Raw genomic sequence first — 10,556 nt, forward strand, 5'->3', positions numbered from 1 at the left:
GAGTGTGCAAATACCTCTTTCAGACCTTGCTTTCAATTGCTGAGGATATACATCCAGAAGTCAGATTGTTGGATTGGAGGAATGCTTTTGAACCCAACTTGGGGTTACCGAAACCTTTTAGCTCCTTATCAGAAGCTTTTCCTGTGAGTGTGTGTGGCCTGTGGAGAGAACAGACTCACCTCTGCCTTCCATTTACCTGTTCAATGAAGCAGAGGTCAACTTCAGTTAATGGGGCACTGGGCCCACGCCTGTCGACCCATTTCAGGCACCTTACACACACACACACACAAACGCAAACAGCACTGCAGACCCAGCACTTCAGTAACTGAAGACACGGACAAGGCCCCCACTCTGCTGTCACCTCCAGTCCCATCCTTCTCCACAGCAGAAGCTGGGCCCAGGCTCTCAGGTGCCCCCACTAGCCCACTGCCCACACCTCCTGCCCAGGTCAAGTCTGGTGAGGAGCTGAGCAGGGGGCAGGGCAGACAGGCCTCCCCATGGATCTCTGCCTCAGGGCGCCAGGGAACTAACCCAGGCCCCTGGCCCAGGCTGTGTGCCTCCAGCCCACCCCCCTCAGCACTGGGAACCAAACCAGACCAAGGCTGAGTCTCAGAAAACGCTGAACACGTGAAGGAAGGAGAGATGGTTCTCCCACAGGACTTGGTGAGCAGAGGGCTGGGAGGAGCCTCAGTCAGGACCTTGAAAACGTTCCTCAGGCCTAAGACATCTGCACCCTAATCCCCACCCCACCCTGAGGAGACAGCTGGGGACCATCCTGGGAGGGAGGGACCTGAATCCTCAGGACCCCTACTGGCTAAGCCACACCCACCACATGCCCCTGGCAACAGGACTCAAAGTCATAGGGCAGGTGAGGGGCAGGGTGTGGCCACCCGCGAAACTGGGAGGGACAAGGAGACTTTAATAGCAGGGATTTCAGCCCGGACAGCTAGTACTGACCTGGTACCTGGTGTCCCAGCCTTGCCTAAGACCCAGGGCAAGCCTTGCCCTCCCCAGGTCCCATCCTGACCCTCTGCCATCACACCGTCATGCAGGGGGCCTGCGTGCTGCTGCTGCTGGGCCTGCAGCTACAGCTCTCCCTTGGCCTCATCCCAGGTAATCAGGCAGCTCCTGGCGCCCCCTACTCACAGGTGACGGCCCCAGGCTGACCTGACCAACACTCTCCCCTTGGGCAGTCGAGGAGGAAGACCCCGCCTTCTGGAACTGCCAGGCAGCCCAGGCTCTTGATGTGGCTAAGAAGCTGCAGCCCATCCAGACAGCCGCCAAGAATGTCATCCTCTTCTTGGGGGATGGTGAGTGCATGAGGCCAGCCCACCCCCTGTCCCCTGACAGGCCTGGAACCCTGTGATGCCAGCTGACCCAGGTTGGCCCCAGGAACTCGGACCTGAGACACTGTGTACCTTCAGGGATGGGGGTGCCTACGGTGACAGCCACTCGGATCCTAAAGGGGCAGATGAATGGCAAACTGGGACCTGAGACACCCCTGGCCATGGACCAGTTCCCATACGTGGCTCTGTCCAAGGTAAGGTCAACTGTCCAAGGTAAGGTCTACACTAGAGGGGTGGGTGTGGGCCGAGGGAGCAGGGTAGGAGGGAAAGCCCCAGGAGGGTCTGGGGCTGAGATAGGGGCTGGGGCTGTAAGGATGGGCCCAGGGGCTGGGGCAGGAGCTGGGTGTCTACCTCAGCAGAGCTGAAGCCATCTATGCTCCCAGACATACAACGTGGACAGACAGGTGCCAGACAGTGCAGGCACGGCCACCGCCTACCTGTGTGGGGTCAAGGGCAACTATAAGACCATTGGTGTAAGTGCAGCCGCCCGCTACAACCAATGCAACACGACAAGTGGGAATGAGGTCACGTCTGTGATGAACCGAGCCAAGAAAGCAGGTGGGCTTGGGCATCAGCTTCCCGGGCAGGGACAGGTTCAGAGACCTCGTGACCCACCGTCACCTCTGCCCCGCTCAGGGAAGGCAGTGGGAGTGGTGACCACGTCCAGGGTGCAGCACGCCTCCCCAGCCGGGGCCTACGCGCACACGGTGAACCGAAACTGGTACTCAGACGCCGACCTGCCTGCCGATGCCCAGATGAACGGCTGCCAGGACATCGCCACTCAGCTGGTCTACAACATGGATATTGACGTGCGACACGATGAGCACAGGGCGAGGCTGGGCAGAGGGGGTGGGACACTCTCAACACAGTCCCAGGCAACCCACAGCCCTGGGGTCTTGAATGATCTCCATGGGTTTGTGGGGGCGAGGAGGGGCACCCTGTAGGAGTTACAGGTGGGAACATACCATCCCACAGACCTGGTGGAGGAGGTAGGGGCTGTGTGAGAGGAGTGAAGGGCCAGCCAGGCCCCTAACCCACCTGCCCTAATCTCTGGCTCCAGGTGATCCTGGGTGGAGGCCGAATGTACATGTTTCCTGAGGGAACCCCAGACCCTGAATATCCATATGATGTCAATCAGACCGGTGTCCGGAAGGACAAGCGGAATCTGGTACAGGAGTGGCAGGCCAAGCACCAGGTGATGGGGGCTCACGGGTGTGGGGGGTACAGAGGGGCCGGGCCTGGGGTGTCGGGCTATGGGCTGAGGCCTGGTTCTGCCCTCCCAGGGAGCCCAGTATGTGTGGAACCGCACGGCGCTCCTTCAGGCGGCTGATGACTCCAGTGTAACACACCTCATGGGTAACGAACCCTCTCACAACCACTGTCCTCCCCGGGATGGGTGCCACAGGCCACCCCCGTCCTCAGCTTGAGGGTCACCACTGCTCCCCTTTCCCACAGGCCTCTTTGAGCCAGCAGACATGAAGTATAATGTTCAGCAAGACCACACCAAGGACCCGACCCTGCAGGAAATGACAGAGGTGGCCCTGCGAGTGCTGAGCAGGAACCCCAGGGGCTTCTACCTCTTTGTGGAGGGTGAGTGGCAGCCCCTTGGGGAACAGAGGCGCGATGAGGGCCATCAGGGCAAGTTTGGTATCTTATATGTGACCTTCTTGCAGGAGGCCGCATTGACCACGGTCACCATGAAGGCAAAGCTTATATGGCGCTGACTGATACAGTCATGTTTGACAATGCCATCGCCAAGGCTAATGAGCTCACTAGCGAACTGGACACGCTGATCCTTGTCACTGCAGACCACTCTCATGTCTTCTCTTTTGGTGGCTATACACTGCGTGGGACCTCCATTTTTGGTAAGCCCAGGGAGAGTGGCAGGTCGTTGCCCCTAAGTTACGAGGCACAAAGTGCTCTGAGCCAGTTCCCTCATCTGTCTAGTGGGGTAGTAACAGCAACTGCCCTGCATCGCTCTGGTGAGGATTAAGTCACTGAACAGACAAGACCTGCCTAGGCTCTGCACACAGGGGGAGCCACAAAGGCTAGGGTCAGTGTGATCACGGGGTCCCCTCTTCCCTGAAGGTCTGGCCCCCAGCAAGGCCTTAGACAGCAAGTCCTACACCTCCATCCTCTATGGCAATGGCCCTGGCTATGCGCTTGGCGGGGGCTCGAGGCCCGATGTTAATGACAGCACAAGCGGTAAGTGTAGTAGGTGGGGCGCTGGGAGGTGGGGACCCTGGCCAGAAATTGTGGGGAGGGGAAGGCTGCCTCCCTTGTCACATTAACTTCCCTTCTTCTGGCCAGAGGACCCCTCGTACCAGCAGCAGGCGGCCGTGCCCCTGGCTAGCGAGACCCACGGGGGCGAGGACGTGGCGGTGTTCGCGCGCGGCCCGCAGGCGCACCTGGTGCACGGCGTGCAGGAGGAGACCTTCGTGGCGCACATCATGGCCTTTGCGGGCTGCGTGGAGCCCTACACCGACTGCAATCTGCCAGCCCCCACCACCGCCACCAGCATCCCCGACGCCGCGCACCTGGCGGCCAGCCCGCCTCCACTGGCGCTGCTGGCTGGGGCGATGCTGCTGCTGCTGGCGCCCACCTTGTACTAACCCCCACCAGTTCCAGGTCTCGGGATTTCCCGCTCTCCTGCCCAAAACCTCCCAGCTCAGGCCCTACCGGAGCTACCACCTCAGAGTCCCCACCCCGAAGTGCTATCCTAGCTGCCACTCCTGCAGACCCGACCCGGCCCCACCACCAGAGTTTCACCTCCCAGCAGTGATTCACCTTCCAGCATTGAAGGAGCCTCAGCTCACAGCCCTTCAAGGCCCAGCCTATCCCGGAGGCTGAGGCTCTGATTTCCCTGTGACACGCGTAGACCTACTGCCCGACCCCAACTTTGGTGGCTTGGGATTTTGTGTTCTGCTACCCCGAACCCCAGTAAGGGGGCTCGGACCATCCAGACTCCCCACACTGCCCACAGCTGAGGACCAGGCTGGCACGGTCCCAGGGGTCCCAGGCCCGGCTGGAACCCACACCTTGCCTTTCAGGCAACTCTGGGACTCTGGGGTTTCCGGGAGGCGTGGCTTCTTAGGAGGCGTGGCAACTGAGGAGACATGGTACCCAAGGAGGCGTGGCTCCTGGGGAGCTATGGCTTCCGGTCCTCTTGGAACCCACCCTGTGGGCACTTGGCCAGCCACGGAGACATCTGGGGTCAGGAGCCCCGGGGAACCCTGGACAGAGCCTTCAGCAGCCCCTCCTAGGAACCCAGGGTACCATTACAGAGAGGAGACAGCAACACAGAGGAGAGGAGACTTGTCCCAGGTCCTTCAGCTGCTCTGAAGGTGGCCCCGGTGTCCATTCCAGGCTGGGAGATCCCAGGAACAGCGGGAGAGCTGGGGGTGGGGACACAGGCCCCGCCCTCCTGGGCAGGAGGAAGCAGCCCTCAAATAAACTGTTCTAAGTGTGATACAGGAGTGATACGTGTGGGAAGAAAAACCCTTAGGTGGGGGCACAGAGTGTGTGTCTGTGTGTGTGGTGGGAGGGGTGATTCACATCAATAAGTCAGAGAGGCTGATGAGGGGCCGACACTGAGCAAAGACCAAAGGTGGTGAGGGCGGGAGCAACGCAGAAGGACAGCGGTGCAAGGGTCCCGAGGGGGTCAGCAGGGCCAGGTGAGGCCAGCGGCTGGACCAAGTTGGGGCTTTCCCCTCCCCCGAAGCTTTCACCTTCTCTGAAAACAGAGAGACAGTCCTCAGCCCCAGTCCTCACCCTTCCTACCTCCCTGCCTGATGCCCAGGCAATCATCTGGTGGCGTGTCACCTCCCTGGTCCCATGAGTTCCACTAGATGTGGCCCTCAAGAAAAAGGGCTTCCCTGTTGGCTCAGCTGGTAAAGAATCCTCCAGCAATGTAGGAGACCTGGGTTCGATCCCTGGGTTGGGAGGATACCCTGGAGAAGGGAATGGCTACCCACTCCAGTATTCTTGCCTGGATAATCCCCATGGACAGAGGAGTCTGGCAGGCTGCAGACCATAAGGTAGAAAAGAGTCAGACATGACTGAGCAACTAAGCACAATATTCCACTGGATATATCATACTTTGTTCATCCATTTGTCTGCTGTGGATGGTTGAGTGGCTTGTGCCTCTTGGCTACTGTGAGTAATGCTACTAAAATGTGAGTGTGCAAATACCTCTTATAGATCTTGATTTCAATTATTGGGGATACACACCCAGAAGTGGGATTGTTGGATGTGAGAATGCTTTTTGAACCCAACCTGGGGTTACTGAAACCCTAGCTCCTTATCAGAAGCTGTTCCTGTGAGTGTGTGTGGCCTGTGGAGAGAACAGACTCACCTCTGCCTTCCATTTACCTCTCCAATGGAGCAGAGGTCAACTTCAGTTAATGGGGCACTGGGCCCACGCCTGTCGACCCGTTACAGGCACCTTACACACACACACACACACACACACACACACACAAACAGCACTGCAGACCCAGCACTTCAGTAACTGAAGACACAGACAAGGCCCCCGCTCTGCTGTCACCTCCAGTCCCATCCTTCTCCACAGCAGAAGCTGGGCCCAGGCTCCCATGTGCCCCCACTAGCCCAGTGCCCACACCTCCTGCCCAGGTCAAGTCTGGTGAGGAGCTGAGCAGGGGGCAGGGCAGACAGGCCTCCCCGTGGATCTCTGTCTCAGGGCGCCAGGGAACTAACCCAGGCCCCTGGCCCAGGCTGTGTCCCTAAGCACTGGGAACCAAACCAGGCCAAGGCTGAGTCTCAGAAAACACTGAACACGTGAAGGAAGGAGAGATGGTTCTCCCACAGGACTTGGTGAGCAGAGGGCTGGGAGGAGCCTCAGTCAGGACCTTGAAAACGTTCCTCAGGCCTAAGACATCTGCACCCTAATCCCCACCCCACCCTGAGGAGACAGCTGGGGACCATCCTGGGAGGGAGGGACCTGAATCCTCAGGACCCCTACTGGCTAAGCCACACCCACCACATGCCCCTGGCAACAGGGCTCAAAGTCATAGGGCAGGTGAGGGGCAGGGTGTGGCCACCCGGGGAACCTGGGATGGACAAGGAGACTTTAATAGCAGGGACAAAGTCTATCTAGATTTAAGCCCAGGCAGCCAAGCTGCAGCCGGTCCCTGGTGTCCCAGCCTTGCCCTGAGACCCGGCCTCCCCAGGTCCCATCCTGACCCTCTGCCATCACACAGCCATGCAGGGGGCCTGCGTGCTGCTGCTGCTGGGCCTGCATCTACAGCTCTCCCTAGGCCTCGTCCCAGGTAATCAGGCGGCTCCCAGCAGCCCCTACTCACAGGGGCGGCTCTAGGCTGACCTGACCAACACTCTCCCCTTGGGCAGTTGAGGAGGAAGACCCCGCCTTCTGGAACCGCCAGGCAGCCCAGGCCCTCGATGTGGCTAAGAAGCTGCAGCCCATCCAGACAGCCGCCAAGAATGTCATCCTCTTCTTGGGGGATGGTGAGTACATGAGGCCAGCCCACCCCCTGTCCCCTGACAGGCCTGGAACCCTGTGATGCCGGCTGACCCAGGTTGGCCCCAGAAACTCGGACCTGAGACACTGTGTACCTTCAGGGATGGGGGTGCCTACGGTGACAGCCACTCGGATCCTAAAGGGGCAGATGAATGGCAAACTGGGACCTGAGACACCCCTGGCCATGGACCAGTTCCCATACGTGGCTCTGTCCAAGGTAAGGGCCAAGTGGCCTCAGGGTGGTCTACACCAGAGGGGTGGGTGTGGGCCTAGGGAGCAGGGTAGGAGGGAAAGCCCAGGAGGGCTAGGGGCTGAGATAGGGGCTGGGGGCTGTGAGGATGGGCCCAGGGCCTGGGTCAGGAGCTGGGTGTCTACCCCAGCAGAGCTGAAGGCATCTCTGTCCCCAGACATACAACGTGGACAGACAGGTGCCAGACAGCGCAGGCACTGCCACTGCCTACCTGTGTGGGGTCAAGGGCAACTACAGAACCATTGGTGTAAGTGCAGCCGCCCGCTACAACCAGTGCAAAACGACACGTGGGAATGAGGTCACGTCTGTGATGAACCGGGCCAAGAAAGCAGGTGGGCTTGGGCGTCAGCTTCCTGGGCAGGGACGGGCTCAGAGACCTCAGTGGCCCACCGTGACCTCTGCCACCCTCAGGGAAGTCCGTGGGAGTGGTGACCACCACCAGGGTGCAGCATGCCTCCCCAGCCGGGGCCTACGCGCACACGGTGAACCGAAACTGGTACTCAGACGCCGACCTGCCTGCTGATGCACAGATGAATGGCTGCCAGGACATCGCCGCACAGCTGGTCAACAACATGGATATTGACGTGCGACATGTTGGGCACAGGGCGGGGCTGGGCACAGGTGGTGGGGCACACTCGCAACACAGTCGTAGGTAACCTCCAGCCCTGCGGTGTTTCAGGGTTTTCATGGGTTTGTGTGTGTGTGTATGTGTGGTGGGGTGGCACCATGTAGGAGGTGGGGACAGGCCTTTCCCACAGACCTGGTGGGGGAGGTAGGGGCTGTGTGAGAGGAGTAAAGGGCCAGCCAGGCCCCTAACCCACCTGCCCTAATCTCTGGCTCCAGGTGATCCTGGGTGGAGGCCGAAAATACATGTTTCCTGTGGGGACCCCAGACCCTGAATACCCAGATGATGCCAGTGTGAATGGAGTCCGGAAGGACAAGCAGAACCTGGTGCAGGCATGGCAGGCCAAGCACCAGGTAATGGGGGCTCACGGATGTGGGGGTACAGTGGGGCTGGGCCTGGGGTGTCGGGCTATGGGCTGAGGCCTGGTTCTGCCCTCCCAGGGAGCCCAGTATGTGTGGAACCGCACTGCGCTCCTTCAGGCGGCCGATGACTCCAGTGTAACACACCTCATGGGTAACGACTCCACCCACCCTCACTGTCCTCCCCAGGATGGGTGCCATGGGCCACCCCTGTCCTCAGCTTGAGGGTCACCACTGCTCCCCTTTCCCACAGGCCTCTTTGAGCCGGCAGACATGAAGTATAATGTTCAGCAAGACCACACCAAGGACCCGACCCTGCAGGAAATGACAGAGGTGGCCCTGCGAGTGCTAAGCAGGAACCCCAGGGGCTTCTACCTCTTTGTGGAGGGTGAGTGGCAGCCCCTTGGTGAACAGAGGTGTGATGAGGGCCATCAGGGTGGGTTTGGTATCTTATATGTGACTTATCTGCAGGAGGCCGCATTGACCACGGTCACCATGATGACAAAGCTTATATGGCACTGACCGAGGCGGTCATGTTTGACAATGCCATCGCCAAGGCTAATGAGCTCACTAGCGAACTGGACACGCTGATCCTTGTCACTGCAGACCACTCTCATGTCTTCTCTTTTGGTGGCTATACACTGCGTGGGACCTCCATTTTTGGTAAGCCCAGGGAGAGTGGCAGGTCGTTGCCCCTAAGTTACGAGGCACAAAGTGCTCTGAGCCAGTTCCCTCATCTGTCTAGTGGGGTAGTAACAGCAACTGCCCTGCATCGCTCTGGTGAGGATTAAGTCACTGAACAGACAAGACCTGCCTAGGCTCTGCACACAGGGGGAGCCACAAAGGCTAGGGTCAGTGTGATCACGGGGTCCCCTCTTCCCTGAAGGTCTGGCCCCCAGCAAGGCCTTAGACAGCAAGTCCTACACCTCCATCCTCTATGGCAATGGCCCTGGCTATGCGCTTGGCGGGGGCTCGAGGCCCGATGTTAATGACAGCACAAGCGGTAAGTGTAGTAGGTGGGGCGCTGGGAGGTGGGGACCCTGGCCAGAAATTGTGGGGAGGGGAAGGCTGCCTCCCTTGTCACATTAACTTCCCTTCTTCTGGCCAGAGGACCCCTCGTACCAGCAGCAGGCGGCCGTGCCCCTGGCTAGCGAGACCCACGGGGGCGAGGACGTGGCGGTGTTCGCGCGCGGCCCGCAGGCGCACCTGGTGCACGGCGTGCAGGAGGAGACCTTCGTGGCGCACATCATGGCCTTTGCGGGCTGCGTGGAGCCCTACACCGACTGCAATCTGCCAGCCCCCACCACCGCCACCAGCATCCCCGACGCCGCGCACCTGGCGGCCAGCCCGCCTCCACTGGCGCTGCTGGCTGGGGCGATGCTGCTGCTGCTGGCGCCCACCTTGTACTAACCCCCACCAGTTCCAGGTCTCGGGATTTCCCGCTCTCCTGCCCAAAACCTCCCAGCTCAGGCCCTACCGGAGCTACCACCTCAGAGTCCCCACCCCGAAGTGCTATCCTAGCTGCCACTCCTGCAGACCCGACCCGGCCCCACCACCAGAGTTTCACCTCCCAGCAGTGATTCACCTTCCAGCATTGAAGGAGCCTCAGCTCACAGCCCTTCATGGCCCGGCCCATCCCCGAGGCTGAGGCCCTGATTTCCCTGTGACACCCGTAGACCTACTGCCCGACCCCAACTTCGGTGGCTTGGGATTTTGTGTTCTGCCACCCTGAACCTCAGTAAGGGGGCTCGGACCATCCAGACTGCCCCTACTGCCCACAGCCCCACCTGAGGACAAAGCTGGCACGGTCCCAGGGGTCCCAGGCCCGGCTGGAACCCACACCTTGCCTTTCAGGCGACCCTGGGACTCTGGGGTTTCCGGGAGGAGTGGCTTTCGGGAGGCGTGGTTTCCGATGGGGCGTGGCTTCTTGGAAACGTGGCTCCCGCCCCTGGAACCCAACCTGTGATCATCTGGGGCCCAAGGAGACGTCTCAGCCCAGGAGCTCCGGGGGACCCTGGACAGAGCCCTCAGCAGCCCCTCCTAGGAACCCAACGGTACCATTACAGAGAGGAGACAGTGACACAGAGGAGAGGAGACTTGTCCCAGGTCCCTCAGCTGCTGTGAGGGCGGCCCTGGTGCCCCTTCCAGGCTGGGCATCCCAGTAGCAGCAGGGGACCCGGGGGTGGGGACACAGGCCCCGCCCTCCTGGGAGGCAGGAAGCAGCTCTCAAATAAACTGTTCTAAGTATGATACAGGAGTGATACATGTGTGAAGAGAAGCCCTTAGGTGGGGGCACAGAGTGTCTGGGTGAGGGGGGTCAGGGTCACATCAGGAGGTTAGGGAGGGGTTGATGAAGGGCTGACGTTGAGCAAAGACCAAAGGCAACTCAGAAGGACAGTGGTGCAGGACTGGGTGTGGTCAGCAGGGGGACTGGTTGGGGGATCCTGGCGGGTCAAGAGGGTCAAAGCCGAGAGAGTGG

The 10,556-nt window shown here is 60.1% G+C and overlaps 2 protein-coding genes across 2 annotated transcripts; both read left to right on the forward strand.

Annotated features, from left to right (window-relative positions):
- Positions 1-1,006: 1,006 nt before the first annotated feature.
- Positions 1,007-4,262, forward strand: ALPI (alkaline phosphatase, intestinal). Its single transcript, NM_173987.2, has 11 exons — positions 1,007-1,113; positions 1,194-1,310; positions 1,425-1,540; positions 1,730-1,904; positions 1,983-2,155; positions 2,407-2,541; positions 2,630-2,702; positions 2,802-2,936; positions 3,020-3,211; positions 3,435-3,551; positions 3,657-4,262. The coding sequence occupies exons 1-11, from the start codon at positions 1,047-1,049 to the stop codon at positions 3,956-3,958; spliced, it is 1,602 nt and encodes a 533-aa protein (NP_776412.2). The 5' UTR covers positions 1,007-1,046; the 3' UTR covers positions 3,959-4,262.
- A 2,202-nt stretch (positions 4,263-6,464) lies between these two features.
- On the forward strand, positions 6,465-10,332 carry LOC100125266 (alkaline phosphatase-like). The gene is given in 11 exon segments (NM_001103322.1): positions 6,465-6,634; positions 6,714-6,830; positions 6,945-7,060; positions 7,251-7,425; positions 7,505-7,677; positions 7,937-8,071; positions 8,159-8,231; positions 8,331-8,465; positions 8,549-8,740; positions 8,964-9,080; positions 9,186-10,332. Coding segments are annotated over 11 exon segments (1,602 nt in total). The 5' UTR covers positions 6,465-6,567; the 3' UTR covers positions 9,488-10,332.
- Positions 10,333-10,556: the final 224 nt, after the last annotated feature.

The sequence above is a fragment of the Bos taurus genome, chromosome 2 (genome assembly GCF_002263795.3).
Source record: "Bos taurus isolate L1 Dominette 01449 registration number 42190680 breed Hereford chromosome 2, ARS-UCD2.0, whole genome shotgun sequence".
Lineage (NCBI taxonomy): Eukaryota > Metazoa > Chordata > Mammalia > Artiodactyla > Bovidae > Bos > Bos taurus.

Excerpts from the sequence above, each read along its gene's own strand:
- ALPI (NM_173987.2), top strand. The coding sequence starts at position 1,047 with ATGCAGGGGGCCTGCGTGCTGCTGCTGCTGGGCCTGCAGCTACAGCTC. Across the intron at positions 2,703-2,801 it reads CAGTGTAACACACCTCATGG|GCCTCTTTGAGCCAGCAGAC; the intron begins GTAACGAACCCT and ends CCTTTCCCACAG. Across the intron at positions 3,552-3,656 it reads TGTTAATGACAGCACAAGCG|AGGACCCCTCGTACCAGCAG; the intron begins GTAAGTGTAGTA and ends TCTTCTGGCCAG.